The 22,061-nt window shown below is 41.1% G+C and overlaps 1 protein-coding gene across 3 annotated transcripts in view; it reads left to right on the top strand.

The window, feature by feature from the left end:
* The first annotated feature begins 318 nt into the window (after positions 1-318).
* The window catches only part of SHTN1 (shootin 1), a 53,951-nt gene continuing 32,208 nt past the window's right edge, over positions 319-22,061 (top strand). Inside the window, exons 1-5 of one of the 3 annotated variants that reach the window (XM_064431423.1) lie at positions 319-517; positions 7,151-7,203; positions 13,616-13,676; positions 17,697-17,791; positions 19,985-20,153. In XM_064431423.1, the coding sequence (XP_064287493.1) occupies positions 460-517; positions 7,151-7,203; positions 13,616-13,676; positions 17,697-17,791; positions 19,985-20,153 (436 nt within the window). In that variant the 5' untranslated portion in view covers positions 319-459. Of the gene's footprint in view, positions 518-7,150; positions 7,204-13,615; positions 13,677-17,224; positions 17,244-17,696; positions 17,792-19,984; positions 20,154-22,061 lie in introns of those variants that run through there. The other 2 variants (XM_064431422.1, XM_064431424.1) reach the window with 2 other exon arrangements.

Below are 22,061 nucleotides of genomic sequence, written 5' to 3'. Positions count from 1 at the left end.
TTCACAGAATGGGTCATCAGACATTGGATGGGCTGCCCAGGGACGCGGTGGAGTCACCATCCCTGGAGGCGCTCAAAGAAAGTCTGAACGTGGCACTTGGTGCCATGGTGTGCTTGACACGGATGCGTTCGGTCACAGGCTGGGCTCGATGACCTCAGAAGCCTATTCCAGCCGAAGTGACCTGCGATCCCGTTCGCAGCCGGGACCCCCGCCCTCAGCACGTCCCGCCCGGCGGGGCTGCCACGGGCCGGGCCCGCCGTGCCCGCACCCGCACATGCTCACTGGGGCGCCGCGGGAGTCTGGGCATGTGCAGAGCGGAGCGGGCCGGGCCGCTCGCCGCGCCCGCCGCGCCCCGGGGCTGCGGCCGCCGCCGCCCGCCCGCTGCCAGGTGAAGCGGCGCTCGCTGGGGCGGAGCGCAGCGGGGCAGCCGCCGGCCCGTGGCGGCGGCGGCGGGGCAGGATGAACAGCTCCGACGAGGAGAAGCAGCTGGAGCTCCTCGCCAGCCTGAAGGACCAAGGTAGGGGCGGGCGGCGCCGCCTTCTGCGCTGGAGAAAGCGGCTCCCCCCGCTCCGCCGCGGGCCCGGGCTCGGCCGGCGGGAGCGCGGCCGCTGCGGAGCGAGGGCCCCGCGCCCGCCGGGGGAACGGGGCGAGGCGGGGCTGGAGCGGCCTGGGCGTCCCCCGGCCCCGCTCCCAGGCCCCTTGCTCTGCCCATGCGGAGGGAAATAATAAAAGCCTTGACGAAATAAAGCAGGGGAGTGGAACGTGTTGGCTCTTCCCCGTGTAGGTGCCCGCCGCGGCTGCCTCGCCCCCCGCAGGTGCCCGCTCTGGCTGAAGATGGCTTGGAGGGGATCATCCCAGGGGGCTTTTGCAGCCCAGCCGGTGGAGCGGGCGTCGCGGGGGCCGATGGCGGTGGCGGGAGGCGGTGGTGGCGCACATGGGCCCGGCAGTGGGAGCTCGGAGCCCGCAGGAGCGGACAGCTCCGGGGGTGACAGTCTGTCCGCCGCGCTGTCCCTCCGAGGAGCTCAGCCTCGCCTGGAGCCGAGCCAGGCCGTGCTAACCTGGCAGCGTGTCCCATGTCCCGCTCCCATTGCAGGGTGCGGTCCTGGCCGACCCATGGAGCCCTGCCGTCCCAGTCCCCATCAGCGAGCAAACTTGGCGCTGGTGGCTCAGGGCTGTCCTCATGCGCTGTGGGTTTCTGTAGCACTTCAGTACTTCCATCCTTCGGTGTCGTGTGTGAGTCAATTTCGGTGCTTTAGTAGGAAAGGCCAGAATTTCAGCATGCTCAATTTCTTGAGTGTATAGTTTGACTCAGAACTCTGTAATATTTAATCCCCTTCAAGAAGGTGCATGGAAAAAAGTTGGGATGCTCATGAGCCATTTTTAACTCTTCCATAGTCAGTCTGTCCCGGAGCCAGGTTGATCCAGCAAAGCTGCAGCCTTGGTTAGGTGGGCACATTCAAATGTTTGAAGACCTCTTTGAATTGTGAATATCTTCCCTATATGGGCACCAAGCAGTCGGTGTTGCCTCCTGTGCCACAGCTGTACGTCCAGGAGGTGTGAAGGAGCCACGCTGGAATTCACATCTGGTAATTCCCACACCTGAGCTCTCCTGATCTTCCATGAGCTGGGGAGGGCAGTTTGGAAAGGAACTATTGGACAAAGTTGTGTAAAAGAGTGAAATTATAGTGCCAATCTTTCTGTCATTCATTCTCACCATGAATGTGCTCCATCACTTTTGCTATATAGCAGAAGCTTTTCCTAACCAAGTTCCATTTGAATATTAATGGACTATTTATGACCTGCTTTATCACTTTTTGGGTTTTCCTGTACACTCAGCTTTGGAAATTCATGATTACCATCAGCACAAGATAGATTCATTACGTGTAAAATGATAATGTTACAGCTGAATGTTTAGGTAATCTGAGACCAAAAAATAAGGCTCAAAATCTGGTTCTCTTGCTGACTGACTGCTCCCCTCGGGTACTGTTGCCTCCAAGAGAGGATTTGTTAAGATGACAATAATCAGTTGCAAAAAATACAAGTTTGTGTCACTCTTTAGAGAAAACAGCCTGTTGAAATTGTTTAGAGCAGGGCTTCAGTTCTGCTCCCTGAAAGTCTTCTCCTCCAGTGTGCCAGGTTTCCTTAATGTCTAAGGAAATTTTACAGGACTGGAAGAATTAGTTCAAGGGAAAGTTACTGTAACTTGAAGACTGGCTGTCCCAGATCCACCTGAGCTGTTGAAACAGAAGCTGTACTTGGCAGACCCAGTCCTGTAAGGCTCTGTTCTTGGTGGATGTTCATCCTTAAACACAGGAGTTTTGGTGTGTTGTTGTTAGGCTAACGTACACTTTTGTGATGATGCAGCTGGTAAGAAAGTTGTTTTATGTAGGCAAAAAGTTAGTCAGTTGAAAAAAAAATCAGTAGTTGTGCTAACTGATGAGTCTGGTGCCTAGAGTGAACAACTCAAGCAGTGAAAAAATAATGAGATAAATGAAATTATTCTAATAGTGAAATAAAATACATTGTTACTGTAGATAAGTAAATTTGCTAACTCTTTATAGACTATAATTTGGAATAGATAGTGTCCCCTCCATTTTTATTGATAACAAAACAAGACTATTTGTTAGTTCTGCCAACTTCTCTTAAGTAATTTTAGGATGGTCTGTTGAACGGAGTCTCTTAATTTTCTTGTTTATTGCTTCCAAATGCAGATTACAGTATTATTTTGGAAATAAATGCAGTTGGTGGAAGGATCTGCTGGATCTGAATATTTGGGGTAATGGGTACGCTGACTTGTCCTACTTTTATTTTGTTCAGAGCGGTGTACGGCTTCAGGTTTTTGTAACATTTTCATGTGTAGTGAGATTTCTGAAAAATGCAAATGGGTTTGGAAAGGTTTCAGAAAACATTCATTCAGTAGACATTGGCTTGGTTTCTTTTTCAGGATGTGTTTTTCTATTCTTAAGGCTTGCCTGGCACCAGGTAAATGAGATGTCTGAGGAGTGGTGCTGAAGGTGGGTAGCAGCATCTGTGGCTGACTGCTGTCACATTTCAACTGCTGCTTTTACCTCTCCTCACCAAGGTCAGGAGATTGAACCTGAGGCAGGTGTTTTGTAGCTGCCCACTCAGTTCTCATGGCATTTGTGAAGCTCTCTGAGGCTTGGGCAAATTTGCTTGGCTGTTTAGCAAAGCTCTGAGCAGCAGCAAGGACACTGAAGCCGTCTGTGTGCAAGATACTCTTATCTTTCACCCATGCTGAATTTTCCAAGTCCTGTGTGTTAGACTCAGATACCTGATACTGATCATTCTTCAGCTTGCTCCATTACTAAGTTTAAGGTGAGCATCGTGAAGAAACAAGATCTCTGTATTGATGATATTTTGGACTTTAAAGTGTTGTTTGAGTTTTGATCCTCAAATAGTTTTCTGAAATGTCATGGTTTAATAAAGCAGTTTCACTATAAATATTACTATTGCTTCCCCATACTGTAAGTGATGTTTCCAGTGATGCACACTTCTATTCAACTGGCTGTTATATTTCTATGGGTAAGACTTAAAACAAAAAAAAGCAGATTGGCAAAACTTTGTGTTATTAATGGTTGGTTGTAGAACCTGAGGAATGGTAGCAAACTTGACTAACAGCTGAATCATAACAGTAGCTGATTACCTGCCTGGAAGATTGCCTTGTTTATCTTTGGTTTTATTGGCACTGCTGGTGCCCTTAAAAAAACAGAGTCATCTTCTGCAATAGTCCCTTTTTTGTTCAGGTGAAAACAGGAGTCAGTGATCAAAGTGTCTGGAGTTATAAACTAGGTAAAATTATACTTCAGTACTGTCATAGTTACATTTCTGGTCACTTTGCAAAATTACAGTGGTTAACAACTGTGCTAACCACACATACACTAAAGGTATTTATGTTGCCTGGATTTTTTTCTTCATTTTCAGATGGTCTAACTTTGCTCTGTGTTTGTTGGCTGGATTTGATGAAGTGTGATGATTTCCAATCTCTAGTCCCAAGCACTGTGGCTCTGTATAATTTTCTTTATTAAAATTGTGATCTATTTGATCTCTTTAAACTTTTTCTTATAATGTCAGTACCTTTGAATAAGGGAACTTCTTATATGTATCTTCTTAGGAACAGACCAGACTGCCAATCTGACAGCAATATCTCAGAGCAGTACCTTTTAAATGTATGCTATTGACCACCTCCTAATGTGCTCCGACAAATCCATTCTACTTTGTGGCAGATGGGTAATTTTTATGGCCAGAGGAATTTCTTAGGACACCGTCTTGGCTGCTGTCTTCCCTTCTGTAGTCTCCTGCTCTATAATTTATTTTCCCCCGTATACCTGTGTGTATATTTCAATATACACAGCCATCATTCCCCAGCAGAACCCATCCTGCTTGACAGTATTAGTGTTCAGATGTTTTTTCCACTTCGGTTTCTTGTGTTGAAGCCTATCTTTTTTTTCCAGAAACTTGTGAAGGCAAATCTTTCAGTGTGAACTTAGTGGTTGGTCTTTATCAGGCAGGTGTGTTTAGTTTTCCTGCCCTGTTTTTTCAAGGAAGGTGTAAGACCGCAAGATGCAAATTTGGGGTTTAATTAAATTTACTTGTACACACTTTCACAAACTTGAGTAAAATCAAGGCATATGGGAACACAGATACAGGAGCTGACTTACAGTATTTGTATCTAACACTTATGTTTGTGTACTTACACAGGCGATTTTTTTATTTCTTTTTTTTTTAACAACTGTGAGGTAATTGAGCCGTGTAGGTTTCAGCAAATGCAACTGATAGCTGACCAAAAGCTTGGTTTGCCCATGCAAGCTTTAGGCCTGATAATAGGTTTGTGTACTGTGAGTCAAGATTTGGAGTCGCTGTAACGTGCTGGGTGTAGTGTAATGCTGTCCCATAGATTCCCCTTAAGAGAAGGAGGTGTTAAAAATGCCACCCAGGCATTATGTGAGAATAGCGTGCACCTGCCTGGTGCTGCTGGTCCCTTACTGCATCCTGTTCAAATACTGATAAGTTGGATTTAGCAGAAGCGATCTTGGAGCCTAAAATGGTCAACAAAGGAAAAATTGATCCCTTTTGGCTTTTTTTTATCCTTTTGACAGCACTTCACAGTCTTGTGCATGCTGTACATGTAGGATGCCATTGTTGTTCAAGAGTTTTCACAGCACTCTTGGCCTGATTCTTCCTGTTCCATGTGCACTGGGAGGAGCAATGTGGTGGCAGCAATTCCATTAAAGCTTCTGGTGCTGACAGGGGTAATTATGTCTCTAATGATATATCCAAAAAGCCAGGTGTTAGTTTACTTCTACCAGCAAAATATGACTCAGTTGGGAGAGCTTGTTTCATCTGGAGAAGACGACTTGCACTGTCAGCTCTTTGTCCTGCCTGTACCAGTAAAGACATGCCTGGTCCATGGTATGGAAGCAAAAAAGTGGAGTGACACTTGCTTCCTTGGACAGCTCTACTTATTTTTTTGAGTAAATAAGTAGATTTTAAATCCTGAAGTGGCATTACTTATTGATTTGGCATGGAATGGCTCTCAGTTGACTGGAAGGCTGCCCTGCTTTGCAATATAAATACTGAAGTATATGCATGTAGCATTTTTAAAGTTTGGGGTTTTTTTTCTTTAACTTGTGTTTTTTATATGCAACTTTAGGAAAGGGGTTGATTAAGTTTTTAATAAAAAGAGTAGGAGGAGTCACCACCTCACTCTGTGTAAATGAAGGTGTCTTTCCTGTTGTTCATTGTGAATTATAGTCATTATATACTTTAACCCTTATGGCCTTGTTTTAGTAATAAGTCCTATTCAGACATAGTAAGTACCTAATATTTAAAACATCTAATTAAGACAATACTTACATTTTGTTAGCAAAATCAGATTCAGGAGACACAGGTTCACAACTGAAAATCAAAAGACTAAGTTACAATTAAAGGAGCTTCTGCATACAAAGTTACCTGCTTAATTTAATACTGATAAAGGGTATTGATATATTTCTAGAACAGTCCCTTCTGGCCAGCTGAGCTGTGGAGGGAGTAGTTGGTGAATAAGTGAGGCCACTGTTGTGAAGGAACATGCTGTGTTCACTCATGTTGGCTGCTTTGGGGTTTGACTCTTTTACTGTAAGAATGAGCAGGGTTGGCTGAGAATATTTGGGTGGGTTAAGAGCTATAGCCCAGAATATTCTGTTATTTTCTCCTTTAGGGCTAATGAGTCAGAGTTCTGTTCGTGGGGCATGTGAAGAGAACTGTCGAGGGTGGAGCAAATCTGTATTTACATTTTTCAGTCATTTATAAAGTATTGAATGTCAAGAATGACTTTGCCTTAAAGGCGAGCAAACACAAGCAGTTTTCAAGTATGAAGAAACTTGAATTGCATCTGTTGGTACAGTTTGCATTCCTTTTCTAGCATCTGAATGGTAGAAGCCTCTTTCCTTATTTTCCTGAAGGGAGCAGGAAACAGCTTGGCAGTGGAGCAGTGACCAAGGGGCACAGCCTTTGTGCTCCTGTGTAGGAAATATGTGTGGGTTCTTGTTTGTTCATCTACCTGTTGGTTTTTTGTTGGGTTGTTTTTTGTTTTTGTCTTTGTTTTGTTTTGGTGTTTTGTGGGGGTTTTTTTTGGTTGTTGTTGTTGTTTTGTTGTTTGTTTTTCCTGCTTCTTGGGCATGGAATTTTGGGTACATAAGGAGAAGTGGGAACAAAGTAAAGGGATGGATGGGAGACCCTGGTTTTACTGGTGCACAGATCAGCTGCTCTGCAGGTACCCATATATTGCACCAACCATTCATCCTAGGATTGATCTGTAACCTGAGCCAGTGTGGTTTAAAATGGTCACTGCAAACCAATATATCCACCTTGTAATTTTTGAACTCAATCAATAAGATTGTTTAACTCTACATTGATCAAAAATTGATTGTTTTGGGAGCTACCATCTTTTTCAGACACTTCCTAATTGCTTCAATTCTAAAAGGCTGTCCAATTCATAGGATATTAATAGGCTATTAATGAAGTTTATGACCCATGTTATTTAAGAAGTCTGCATAGACAAACAGAAGAGTTTTCAATTTAATCAAATAGAGAGCTAATTTGGGAAGAGGTACTGCTATATTAACTTTTTTCTTTTTTGCCCCTTTTATAGCTATTGGCGAATATGAAGAGCTTAGAGCAGAAAATAAGAAAACGAAGGAAGAGGTTTGTATGAATCAATTATTCATTTAATACTGAAATGCTAAATACCAGAATGCCTTGTGGGCTGTGGCAGATTGTTGACAGCTTTTTTTAGTTCACTGTTACTTAAAAATAATAAGTATTACTTGTACCTGTGTGTTTTATGGAGCAGTGAATGAACTCGCACAACTGTTCTGGGTGTCCCACTCCTGAAAAGTTCCTGTCAATATATTTTAAGTGGTTGTTGCTTTACCAGATTTGCCTGTGATAACAGTGGGAACATAGACCAAGTCACGTGCTCAGATAAAATTGTTTCTCTTTGATCTAAGTCTTATTATGACTTCATTTGCACAGGGGACTTAATTACTGAAAAGAAAAGAAAAGAAAAAGAGCAACTTCCCTTACCTTCTGAACATTCATAATGTAGGAATATGATTTCTGAAGGTAGGAAGGAATGCAGGGGAGTCAGTGCTACACTGTATTGTAAGCAAAATTTTCCTTTCTCCAGTATGAGTGAGCTGAACATGTAAGAAATCTGTTGGTTTTTAAATCCCTGTTAGCTTCCAAGACGTGTAGGTTTAATTCAGCTTCTTCTGAAAGCATTTTGGAATGGTCATTTTTAGTTACAAATGTTTCAATTCAAGGCTGTATTGAGAAGACCTTGTCCTTAACTCTTTTCTTACTGTTGAAGAAAATTTGATACTTATGTTCACTTATGATTCAGCAAAGATTATGTGTATTCCTACTGAGGTCAGCACAATGTGCTTCATTCCCTCCTGTGCTCTGACCTCCTTGTCCTTTTCACTTTGGTTATTGCTGCATTCCTGTTCTGCTGACCTTATCCCAGGAAATCTGTCTTCTCCCTTTGGAAGAAATGCACAGAAGAAAATGAGAATAAGACTGACTTGGACCAAGACTCCATCCAGCCCAGAATGCTGTGTCTGAGGCATGTAGCAGCATGGTCAACACCTGGGCAGGATTCTCTGCAGTCTCCAAACCATTTGCAGCCTGGAAGTGCTTTCAGCATCCTGCCCTGCACTGCTCTGTTCCTTTAGTTTGTCCCGTGCTGGCTGTTGGCTTCTGTCACATATGGGGAGTGCCATGCCAGGACATGTGTACATGAGAAACAGGCTCCCCAGCTTGCCCTGAACCCAAGTCATATCAGCTTGGGTGTTTCTTCAGCAAAGCTTTGTTTAGCTTGGGAAGAGAGGAATGGGGAGACTTCCTTTGAGCTACATTTTTATTTAATTTTTTTTTCTTCAAAGGGAATTTCAATAAAAAATTTTATTTGCGAAATTGAGATGGAATGAGGTGTTCTGATGTTGTTTTTTTCCATTCTCCTCTTGCCTCCTTGCTCCTCTTTCTCACAAGGCTTCTTTCCTACAGCTGCATACCTCTAGCTACTTTTGTGGGTTTCATCTGGAGGCTGCTTTGAACTTTTACAGAGTTCTTGCATAACACCCAAAAATCCCCCAAGCCTGAGTGTATGGGGATTACATTCCCAGCTTAGCAAATCAGTTAAACACGTGCTCAGGGCTGGATTTTCAGTTATTATGCAAGTTTTGTCCCTCCAAAGACTCCATCCTGCAAATTGGTGTGCTTGTGCAAGCAGTTCATTGTTCAAGTGCTTGGACTCAAGTGGTTAAGTGTAAGGCTCTAAAGTGCATTTCTTCCACAAAAAAACAAACAAAAAAACCCCAAAAAAACCCTCAAAAAAACAACCCCTATTCCTATGGCAGGGCAGAGTAATCCTAATGGTCCTTAGCATCTCTTGCTTTGTATCTGTTTGTGCTTTGCAGGATCAAACCTGCTGCTGGAAAAATGTAGCACAGACTTTCTCTGCCTGTGGGTCTGGGAAGTTGTGGGTGACTTCTGTTCCTGTTTCTGCCACTGTCTGTCACTGTGAATGTCAGCAGATGGCTTCCTCTATCAATTGTGGTCACATAATTGTGTGGACAGGAGAATGAGATGTTTGTTTTTTAGAAGGTGACTTGCAGACTGTGTGTGGAAAGCACCACAGAGGAGTTAAATAGCAGTGTGTGTGTGCATGTGCTTTTGGTACACTTGGTGGAATACTTTCCTCAGTCACTGCTGTGCTTGTATGGCTCTGAAAGATGAGCTGTGCATGCAGAAATTGTCCTAGTTTCCATTAGACACACAGAACTTAGTGGATAATGGGCAGCTAACTTAAGATACAACGTTAATTTTGAAAAATTTATGGTCTTAGTTCTGTATTTCTTCTTAAAATTAGGAAGTAAATTGACTTTCATGTGGCTTACTTTGTTCAAAGCACTGCTGCTTTGAAAGGGATGCTAATAACCATGAAAATTCAGGAGCAAAACACAAGATCTTTGATCCACGGTGTCTTTTCCTCATTGCCTTGCAAAACTGCCAATTTGGAGACCACTGGTGGAGTCTCTGACATTTCCCCAGACATTTTCAGTTAGTGTTCTTAAATACTTTTAGGAACAATGGAGGCAAAATTATATTGGTAGATTACGTCTCTTAGGTCACCTTTCTTTATTGATGGAGCCAACAAAACATTCATACCAGCCCCCCAAAAATGGATAACTAACGTTCAGCTGCACACAAATGTGGGTAACTTAATGTGCAGTTCTGACATATTCAGAGCCAGATCATGAATAAATATTTGACTACTTGCTAATCAGACAGAAATGACTCTGAACGCTGGTTTTGACAGTGTTTTGTCATGCTGCCAGTAGGGGAAAAAAAAAGCAAGACAGCTATCCAAAACAGTAGGTGTAATACTGTATCTCTGATACATCATTCATGGTGTTTGCTCTGTTAAGGCACATGGAAGGAGTGGATTATATGTTTTGTCACCAAGTGGGAATGGGGATGGGATTCTGCCTTGATGACATGCTCATTGTTTCTCTACGTATTGCAAATGTCATTGGATACTTCTGAGCACTCCACCAAAGTCACAATTTTAGAACAAGCATTAAATCTGCATACATTTCACAATCTGTGTAAATGGGAAAGAATTGTGTCTTGTGTTGCTTAGCAATGGTTTAATTGACTATATGACTACTACGTGAACTTCTTGCATTTTAATATCTGGGCTGAACAATCTCCCTGTTGTTTTTGCCCTTTGAAGGCCTTTTACTGAAGTCTGTAGGAGCTTATGTGCAAAATAGTTGACAAAAAAGAAGCCTGTTAGTAACGCATAGACAAGAAACTAGAAATTAAAGTATTGCATTGTGTATTGGGTACCTAGAAGGCTAAAATCTGAAAGGAGTGGGATTGAAAAATCTTCTGAACTTGTGCCTGCAAAGATGAAGAATATATGGAGCTATTGACAAAATTAATTTTGGCAACTGGACTGTTAATTTCTAAAAATGCAGATGCTATGTATTTTTACTGCTAGGAGATTATCACTGTGCCCTGAAGCCAGTTCAGGACTGCAGTGTTGTCTGTTTGCATTGTTGGGGTTTTTATAAGTGAGATAATGGTCATATAAATATTAGATTACTAATGCTAGATATATTAAATAAAATAGAATAAATGCTTATTTTACTTTGCAGAGAAGCTGGAACTCTTAATTAAGTTAAAAAAAAAGAAAAAGAAAATTGACTTGCAATCCAGGAGCTGAAAACTTTTTAATTTTTATTCAAGGGTACTCTTTCGTTTGGAGCTATCCCTTAACACTGAAAAATGGAAGCTTAGTAAATACATGGAAACTGTTTCTCCTCAGCAGTTGCATGTGCTTGAATGTGGAAAGTGAGCAGTAGATTTTATAGTACTGTTATGCTATTTGCCTTTTAATATTTAGGAATGGTGATACTTGTGTCCATTAATGATTCTATTGTCTATGCCTCAAATTGCCTTTTTGAAAAGTGAGATGGTTATGGAACTTTTAAGACTTCTGTGGAGCATTTTTGTGAAGCATTTTATGAGCAGCTCATACATCTAAATTTTGATTTTTAAGCTTTTCAGTTTTAAAGGTAAGATCACTTTATTTTAAAGGGTGACAGTATTTTTTTATTATGAAGCATAGTTTATAGGCTTTTTATTTTTGTGTAAATTTCAAATTTGAAACAGTTTAAGTAGTTAAAGAAAATACCAAATTTTTCTAATTCTTAGAAGATAAACTGGAGTGTTTTTGGAAGGACCTGTAACAGCTCTGCTTGCATGGCTCTGATTGCAAGACAGAAGGCAAAGTGCTTTCCATTGATCATTTCAGCAAGGGCAGCAATCTCCCACTCTTCTTTTCTTCTGCTTCTTTCATTCTGAAGCACAGTAGCAGCAAAAGGAAGGTATTGAGAAAACTGCAACTGGGAGCAGGAATTGCTCTGCAGAGACCCAAGCCTAGAGACCCTGATTGTGCAGAGAAATGTCGCAGTTATGAGGAGAATAGTCAGCTTGCCGTGGTCCAAATGGAGCTCTCTCTGCAAATAGCACTCGAGGTGAAGTGGAATAGGTCATTTAACTTCCCCTTTCTCTGCACAGGGAAAGCTGCTTTGCCTTACAGCCTGCTGCCTGGAGGATTTTAAAAGGAGGTTTTGCTGCCTGGAGGATTTTAAAAGGAGTTTTTCCTGTTGTTGGGATAAGGGAGTGTGCTATGTCCTCTACATCAAGGTTTCCATCAGTAGGAAAGTTGTTGACTTCCACAGGCAACAGATGAAATCCTGAAAATGCTAATGTTCCTGGTTTTTAAATTGCTCACTTAATGTGCAGTGGGCTGAAAGCTTGCAGTGTGCAGAAAAATCATGTGTGGGTGAAATATGTCCAGGGTCTTTCTCGGGAAACCCAAGGAGGCAGCAGCTCCCACCAGTTCCCTTTTGTGGCAGAGCTGTGCTCTGCAGAACAGCCCAGAAACACCTTCTGCATCTTTCACTGCCTTCTGCTCTTAGACTGCACTTCTGCCACGAAGGTAACACAGATTTTTGCTGGGGAGACGGAGGGAGGGCAGCGAGCAGCAAGATTTGTGCAGAGATTTCCCTTCCCCACCTCTCCTCTGCAAGATTCTCTTCACAGGTTCTTTAACAGGGCCCCAGGAAATGGTGAGTCCTCGTCCCGCTCTGCTTGCTCAGCATGTCTTTGCTCCTTCTGCAGCTCTGCCTCGTTTCACAGTCCTTACAGCAGCTGGTGACTGACCTGTCCCCCTACTCAGCCCCTGTCCCTTGAAGCCTCATCACCCCAGTGCCATGGGAAGAGAGATTGCTTGTTGAGTGCAGCTCCTTTTGCTCCCACGGACAGCCATCAGCTGCCCCTGAGCCAGCACCAGTGGCATCCTCGCCTTGCCCGAGAGCAGATCCTTCTTTGGGTCTCATCCAAGGTCCTCTGGAGCTGATAGAAGAGTTCTCTTGAATTTGGCTGCCTTTGAATCAGACTCTCCCCCTTCTTGTTCCTTAACAGCAGGCTCCTTTCCCAGCTAACTCAAAGTGGCTCCTCATGTGGAAAAACCGAAAATCGAGCAAAATCATTTCAGGGCTGGTTTCTTTTTTTGGTGTTTTTTTTTTTTTTTGGCCAGTTCTGTTCCAGTGCTGAGGATCCTTGTAATTGGAGTTGCACTGTAAGGAGCTCAGTCACACAGACCTCTTCCAGAAGTTAACTCATGGTCTTAGGTTGATTTATTGCTGTGAACATGCCCAGCCGCATGTGAGGAAGGATGTGTGTGTAGGGCACCTTGTGTGCCAGTCACACTTCCCCCTGGGTCATGTGTTTTTCATACTGTGGTTAATCACTGACTGTGTCTCTTGTGAATTTTACTCATTTCTTTGAGTTCTTTCATTTACTTACAGAATGGGTTTTCTTACAGAACTCTTATTTCACATCTGTTTTATTCTTTCTTTGTGAAGAACCTGTTCCATCATAAGATCAGTGATTGCAGGCCTGTGTAGTGTTAGCAATAACCACAAAATTAATAAAACTGAGGTGATGGGAACTCCTTAAAGCATGAAAATGAGTGCCTTTCTCTCTACATAAGCTGAAACGTTGCTCATGATGTAATGAAATTAAACAGCATGTCCCTGATGATTGGCTTCGAGGTTATCCCTGCACAGGGTGGGTATAGAAATGTAGGCCTCTTTTCTGAGTCTATTTGTGTTAAAGAAGCTAGACTTAAAGCCTATTTTTGACATGCAAAGTATTGGTTCTGCTGTTGGTGTAACATGGATGACTGCTTATATCAGTTTTGGATAATGTGTCTCTTTAAAATATTTTCAGAGTAGCTCTGAATCAGAACCCAAATCAAGTACAGTATGCCAGTTTGGCTAGGAAGTATTCTGAGTAATGAATTTTTATCCATAATTTCCATTGATCATACATGGCTGAAAGGAAAAAGAAATGCTTTGATAGGCTTCTGTACATTATTGTGCTGGCAATTGATCTTGGTTGATTTTGCATGTTGTGACTGACTGCTAATTAAATAACTGGGATCAGTGTTTCATTTCAATTTTCTCTTTTCCTACAGTGTGACAAAATCAAGCAAGAACGAGATGAGGCTGTCAAAAAGCTGGAGGAGTTTCAGAAAAGTAAGCTGACAATGTCAGTGGGATTTTCTTGACGTAGACAATTATGAACATAGTTCTGCACACTCTACAGCAGTACTAAGAATGCTGAGATGCAGTTCCACTTGCTGTTTCTCCTTGAAAGCTGATTTTAAGGAGCTAATCCAATGAGACTTTGCCCACGGTAGTCAGAATAAATGCTGTTACAGCATTTGTACTCTCTGGCCCAGACAGTCATTCTGAAGTTGCAACGTGGTGAAAATACAGTGGTGCAAATGTGCCTCTATCTCACCTGGGTTCTGCAGGTGACTTTTGCATTGATGCATGCTTGAAGTGGGTGGGGTTTGATGCTGTTGCTGAGATTCCTAATAATTATAATCATAATAATAAAAATGGCAATTATTTTCATGAAGGAGTAATAGTACTTTAAGCATAGACACACCAGGAAAGGTTTTTAGGATGAACTGCTCTCACCTGCTAATTTTTTAGAGCAAATTCTGTCTCGTCTGGGCTGTGAGAACCTCAATAGTCAGTTTTGCACTTTTATGGTAATGGTTCTATTGAAACTGTATGGTGTCTGGAAGCAACAAAGCACATCTAATGGGAGTGGAAGTATCCTAGTGGAATAGCTCCTTAGAAGAGACAATTACAATGGGATTGTGGTCTGTTACGTCTGGTTTGTGCCAGTACAGTGAACTGCACGATGAAGCATCAGAAATGTGGATGAAGTTAATGCAGGAGAAGGAAATCACATGGTCTGTACTTTTGTGTGACTGTGTTAAAGAGGAATTTGCTCACTTCTGTTTTATAATAGTTCGTGTGATACAATTATGGAAAATAATCTGAAATCAACAGGAATTGTCTACTGCCTTGAATGATCTTAGGTAACCAAGAATGTTCTCTAAGAAGCACAATTCCTCTGGAAAAACGGCTGCCTGTTTTGTTTTTGTTATGATATGAGGAATACTGGAGTGTGGCAGAAAATGTCAAGTAGTTAAGACTTAAAATTTGAGGTAATATTTGATGTTGTAAGATTTTATAGGTTTCTTTTATCTTCCTTTCACATTTTTAAAGGACATACCTTGTAAACATAGTGATAAAATGCCAGGAATATTAGGATTTTAAAGCAATAATAGAGCCCATTATTTAAACGACAATATAAAAGGCAATTATATTGATGAAGAGCTACATTGGCTTTGTGTCTGTGAATAAACTTGGCCTGTACTCAGCTTCTATTTGTTCTCCTGGCATAAACACATATTGTGTGTGATTCCAGTTTAATGGGGCCCCGTTTGTATGCCAAGCAGCTGCATTTTAGGCCCTATTGCGTGATTTCATAGCTCTCTGAAAATTGGTTCTATTGAGCACAAGAGATAGAAGGTGGTGGTGGGGGGGAAAGCTTCAACACACAATCATTTCTTTTCAATTGGAGCCAGCAAGGTTGATGACAACATGACCATTGTGTTATAATGATAAGACCACTAAGGATCTGTACCTCTCATCAAGGCTTTCACACAACAGCAGATACAATTTAATTCACTGCTCTGTCAGCAGTGCTGATACCATTATGCCGTCTGTCTCCACAGTTATAATCACTGTCCTCCGAGAAATGCAGTTGAAATGATCTTGAGCAGTCAAAGAAACTCTCAATTAAGGCTGCCACTTCCAATGTGTCAGATTGTGTCTTATGCACTTGGTACAATTTTCACTTCCAATCCTGTTTATTTACAATGTCTACCAGTAATTATGCTTAACATGTCATTTAGTGAGGGTGCCCCTGCCAAGGAGATTGTTGGGTGCTGCGGTACCATTGAGGGGGAGTTTCTCGCAGTCAATGCCATCAGCGGCTTTTAGTCCCTGATGGGATGCAGTAGTAATGTTGATAATGCAAGTATCGTGCTCATCAAGTCATAATTAGATGCCACTCAAATGTGCCACTTGTAATAACAGTGTTGATTCATGTTTTCTCGGTGACTGCAACTACTAATTAGTTAAGTGGTTTTTGGTTGGCCTGCATTTGCTGCGGATTATTATTACCCCTGAAAAAAACTGTCAAGGTTAGAGATGTTTCAGGCCACTTAGTGCTTCTTTATGAATATTAATATTAACATAATAAGAACTTTGGACAGACTTAGGAAATAATATATTTTTTGTATTTAATTTGGAAAGACTTTTTTCCCCTGAGTTAATCATAATTGCAGGTTAATTAAGTTTAAATGAACCAAGAGTAATCCCTAGTTCTGCCATGAGAGCCCGATCCTTGTTTCCTAACTTCAGCCTTGCTTGAGGCCCTTAGATTCCTGTCTGTAAAATGAAAGCAGCTCTGTATCTCCACTGCTCCCTCATCCAGCCCAAAGCATCTCACTGCTCAAAGCTCCCAGGGCTCAGAAGAATAAAACCACAAGAGACAGGGAGATGTACTGCCTGAAACTTTTCCTCTCTCAAATTGTATGTATTGTACATCTCTCAAATGTAGCAGCTGGTATCACACATTTGGAGCAGATAATTTCTCCATAGTCAGGAGAAATGGAAATAAAAAGACAATCAAAGAAAGAGATCTGGTTGCACTGCTGGTAGAAGACATCATGTGAATATAGGTTTTAGACCAAGATTTACCAGTACACTGCCCTGCCCTTTCTTTTTTGTAGATTTTTGGTCTTTTGTGCAGCTACTCAGCAAACCGTGTTGGTAGTTTACTCTGGTAGCAACAAAACTTCAATAATGAAAACTTCAATTGATGTTAAGTATAAAGCTGCATAAATAACATTTGTTAATGATCTTCTTTTTCCTATCATGAAGTCCTGTTTTATAGTCATTAAGATGACCTCTGTATATTAAGATGGCTTAAATATATCTCTTCAGTCCTTGATCAAACTCTTCCAAGAGGGCAAGGGGGATTTCTACCCAGTGGTATGAAATCCCTAGGTTTTAAACCTTATCTTGATGAAAAGGAGAAGAAATACTAGGAAAAAATTCCCCTGTATTTACACTGTATTTTCCAGCCTTGTTCCTGCTCCAAAGTGCTGTTCAGTTGCAAGTAGTTCCTGTCTGAGAATTGAAGTCCTGACAGTAGGCTGAGGGGGAATTTGTGCCATGCAGTGACTTGCAGAATTAGGGTCCAGGCTGCTGTTTAGGATTGGATGGGGATGCCAGGAGCCAAGGGGGAATTGCATCAATGAGCCTGAGAAATGGAAACTATTCTTGTTTTCTGCTTTGCTCCCCTGTGCAACCTTAAATGTGTCCCTTAAGACTTTGAATACTCATAAAGTACATATGTACTGCTGGAAGATGAGTGGAATTGCAGGCCAAAATGTATCTGTGCTTTTAAATTCTTTCTGATTCCCATTGGTCTTCCATGTTACAAAATGAGATTGTTCCAGAACTTCTTTTGCCTGTTTTTGGCAGAGTGATGTGCACCCACAGTTGTCATAGGGATTCTCTAAGTGCAGAGGACAGATGTGTCTCTTGCTCCTCCAGCTGTGACATCAAATGTACAGCCATGCATTCCAGCTGCAGTCAGACAGCCCAGTCTTGGTTTCAGGGAAGATTTTGGGAGTGTGTTGAAATCAGTGTTGTGAACAATGAAGACAGGTGAGACCATAGTGCTCATTTTAGGGCCTGCTCAAGCACAGAGAGACTGGGAATGAGAAACAGACCTGAAAGTGAAAAGGAGCTTTTTAATACATCTCTTAAGGGATTACCCTAAAGGTGTCATTCTGATTCCTCCAGTGTTAGTGAAATGAAGAGATGGGTGAGGTTTGCAAGGAGGCTCCTGCTGGTCCTCTGCTTCCATAAGTTTATGCTCAGTTCTACAATTGCCCCTCTAAAGCTGCAAACATGGCATGAGAGAATTGCTTAAAGGGACAACCCAAATATCCAATGCTCAGAACAATTCCTGTCTGTGGAGATTATCTAAGTATGTATTTCCCTGTGTTTGAAATGCTCACAATGAAAGTTAGCAAAAGCAAATATGCTATTTCTGATCATGGGAGGCATGTGTCAGTCTCAGGAAAATACTGACTAATTTTTGAACTCTTCCCTTAGTTTCTCACATGGTTATTGAGGAAGTGAACTGCATTCAGAACCATCTTGAAATTGAGAAGACATGCCGTGAAAGTGCTGAGGCTTTGGCTTCTAAGGTGAGAAGAATTATGGTGATGCTGGTTTTTTTTTTAATCTATTTATTCACCTGTTTATCTGTTTATTTATTTAAAACTTGAAATTGTATGCATGACCCTTATATGTTTCTGTATAATCTTGTGGAGCTGTGAAATAGTTTGGAAGTGGCAAAAAACTAACAGCCAGATGTGAGATGCAAAATAACATTCCTGCCTTTAAAGGAAAAAAACCCCACCATTTTAATGTAATTTCTATTTTCATGGACCAGCATCCTGATCTCTAGTTTTCATATGCATTTAGGTTAAATGGAAAATAAGTTTTAGAACTCCTCTGTGTGAAAACAATAATGAGCATTTCAGTGTCTAAATCAAATGGAAAAAGTCAACCACTGCATTACATTTCAGGTGATTGTTTATGAAAGCAAAGCAAGGGCAGGGGAAAGGTGACCTCCACTGCTCTGTTGATTGCGTCTAGTCTGATGAATTTAGCAAGTGTGTAATTTTCTATATTCCATCTCATCAGAAGTGCATTATTATTAAAGAATGTTTTTATCTCTCTTATATATTTTTGGTTGTGTAAAATGCATCTGAGCCACTTCATCAGAAAATGGATTACAGCAATTTTGAACCAAATTTCATTAGCAATGCTGACTGCCTTTTTTTTTTCCTTTTTTTTTCCCCTCCCTCCCCATTCCCTGCCCAAAGTACATCCTTAGATATGGTAAAAATCACACCAGCAAGAAATCACTTTAATTTAGATGCATTAGCAATGTACTTTCTGGAGGTATTTACTTAATTGTTTGCATAATGACACTATATTAGAATTCATAAGATAGACAATCAGCATATAAGTAAGAAAATGAACACATTTATGCAACTTGTCTTCTTCTCTGCACTTTCCCTGTAATGCAGGGACAAGGGCAGTTCAAAGACTCCCTTTGCTCTGTGGGGCTGTTTGTCTGTGAGCTGTCTGCACCATGCGGGGCTCCTCACACCACTCTCCCCACTTGCTCACTTTCATTCTTCAGGAAGGAGATAAGAAATTCCTGAGCAAATCTCCCGTAGTTGAAGGGCTGAGGAAAAGGGGGAGTAGAGATTGTTGCTTAGATGAAAATTTGGGGTCAGATAAACTGTACAGTCTATGTTTTCTTTGAAGGTGTATATTGGAGTTCTGAAGTCCATGTTGACTTTGGCACATGGTGTGTCATTAGTAGAAAATTGAGTTTCATTCTTGAACCTGAGCACAGGGAATACATGGCTGGTGGGTGGGCAGTCACCCTGACATTTACCTGAACACTCCTGGAGTGTCTGCCTGCAGGACAGTGAAAGAAATTATGATAATTAAACCTTTGCAGTGACTCCAGTTCAGTTTTTCTTGATCAAGACAGAGATGCCATGTAGAATCTCTTCTGTACCTTGCACCAACCAGTCCTGTGCTCAGGCATCCAGCCCAAAGTGGTTTCTGACTTGTGCTCTGACCCATGAAGAATTGGTTCATGAGATGCCTCTCATCTTACATATGTTGACTCTACAGTTATAACTCCAAAGAATTTTGAGATAATTCTGTTGTGACTAGGAATACAGTAGTGGTAGTATTTGTAGCTTATAAATTATACCTATTTTATATATTATATATGTAATATGTAATTATATATATAATTATATAATATATAGTCTGTACATTTTTATTGTTTATTATTATAGTTTATGTATTATTATATATATTTGTAGTTTATATATAGGAGAAGGTAAGAGTTTTTATTTAACCAATTGATCCAACTTGGAAAACCAGATGAGCTTTCAGGGGCACAAACTCTTCCCCAGGTCATTCATTTGGGACTCCTGGTACATGTTTAAAGGTGAGGAGCTGAAGCAGCTGTCACAAAGCCTGTGTAGCATTAAGTCAGCTTGATAGTTGATTTGATTGATTTAAACCTACACAGTATTTATTAAAGAGAAGTACCAGAGAGGAAAAAAAGGCATGGATAAAGCATCATGTTGAATTCAAGCCGCTCAGAGGAAAAAGTGGATAACCACCCTATCTTCAGCCCATTCTAATGTTGAATAGAACTTAATCTAATGTTAGTTCTGACTTCTTTGTTTGATAGATCTTTTAATGATAAAGGACAAAAAACAGTTGACTTTTTTTTTCTTGCCCAGCAGCTTAAAGACAGACTAACTAGGTTCTTACTATTTGTACTTCTCATCTTTCAGCTGAACAAAGAAAATAAAACCTTGAAAAGAATTAGTATGCTTTGTATGGCCAAACTGGGCCCAGAAATTATCACTGAAGAGATTAACATTGATGAGGATGAGTCATCCACGGATACAGAAGCTACCTCTGGATCATGCAATTCTGTGCACTGTCAGCAGCAAATAAAAGGTGAGCATTGCTGCTGATCCTACACCACCTGCAAGGCAGAAGTTGTCTGAAGAACAGCAGTGTTGGTTTGGACCAGAGACTGGTCTTTTTCCAAGTCATGCTTCTGGAAATGGTTAGAATCAAAGGATTTCCAGGAAGGACTAAGAACATGGAGGGCTGGTAGTGTGTAGCATAAATGGTGGGTGATACACAGCCTGCAGAGGAAGTTAAATGCAATAGGAAAATGAGATCTACCCAGCTAAGAGAGTTCAGTGCTACTGAATCAGTCAAAGAAACATTTCCTATAACCCTTAAAAAAAAGTTAAGTAGAAGGACAAGGTCACCTTCAACTGCAATGTCATTATTTCAGAGCTTGTCAGACAGAACTCTCCATTTCTGTTTCCATTCTGTACCTTTGTATGCACAAACTTCATTCATGTTCCAGAACTATTAGCAAACAAGCAGCCCAAAGAGGGACTGTTGTACTGGGTAAAACAGCAAAGCTGGAGAACATGGAAATATATTGATAAGACAGATCTATGGGGTTTTTTGTCAGAAATTTCTGGTTCTTTTTTGAAAGGCAGTTAATATGCCCATTGTCCAAAATCAGCCTTATTTCTCATCCCTGTGATGAAGTCATCATGATTTTCTATATTGTGTCATAATGTCCAAAAAAGGGGAATGCCAACATTCTGGATTTTGTGACAAGATTAAGTGTTTAACGTCTTTAAAAAAGGGCTTTAATCTTTTTTTATTGTAACTTGGAGCAGCACAGGATGTTTAAGTACAATTTTTTGAACTTTCAGTTTAACCTTGTTAATTGTTGTCTTTTTAATGCAGTAGCTGCAGTGGAGTAGTACAAAGTGTCATTGAGGAAAAATGGTGTGTGTTGTAAAAATGCTTGTGAAACAGTCCAGCTGAAGAAATAGGGTGTCATAGGACCCTTCTGTAATCAGTTTTCTATTCTCTAGATGTAGGAAAAGACAGCAAATGGTGTGATGCACACCATGCAACCCATCTGAATGGGAAATGAGACTTTGGAATACCTCCTGCCTTTACTGGAGAGTGGTGTCAAGAATATATTTAGAGAATAAACACTGGCTGCAGATCAGATGGGAGAGTAGCAGGGTCAAATTAGAGAAATATGGAAGAAAGGTTTTGATCTATCTGCTTTCTGTCTCGATGAGCAATTCATTAAAGCATGAAAAGTTCTATTTTGGGGATCTTCTAAGTCCTTTAGCCTTCTCACCATTCCAGAAAGCATTGGATGTTTCTTGGAATGATTCCTTCCCTCCCACCACTTTTCTGTAAGGATACACAAATAAGGTAGTAAAACCTGAGGCTCTCTGTGGTATGTGGATATGATTTCTTCTCTGCGTAGTGAGGTTGATATATGTATTGTCAAACCAGAATTAATCCAAGTCCCATAAATTTCAGCGAGACACTTTTTCCCCCATTAATTTCTCTGTAGAGAACAAATCCATAAAATGGACAATGTGTTTTCTGAGAAAACAGGTCTTTTTATTTACTTTAGAAAGTCTATGCTTTTAATTTAGAGGACAATAAATCTGAGGCTCCAGAATTGGGAGGGGGGATGCTGGTGTAGAAGGGACATTTTCAAGATGTGAGACCTACCAGAATGACAGCCAGCAAGTCATCATCATCATCTGCAATTGATTAGCCACAATTTTCTCAACTCGTGGCTGGTATTCAATGAACAGCAGTGCTGTGAAATACTGGAAGCAGGTGGGGAATGAGAGCACTTACTGAAAGCTAATATGTATCAATAAATTTTGATTTTTGTGGTGATTTTATGTTAACCTAAACCTTGATATATTATGTATGCAAACTGATCTCCTGTTAAGAAGTGATTATAATCAAATGTTTTATTCCATTGTGAATTTAATTTATTTCATATTTTAATAATTA

This window comes from Passer domesticus, chromosome 8 (genome assembly GCF_036417665.1).
Source record: "Passer domesticus isolate bPasDom1 chromosome 8, bPasDom1.hap1, whole genome shotgun sequence".
Taxonomy (NCBI): Eukaryota; Metazoa; Chordata; class Aves; order Passeriformes; family Passeridae; genus Passer; species Passer domesticus.
This window is presented reverse-complemented; position numbering and strand designations above follow the sequence as displayed.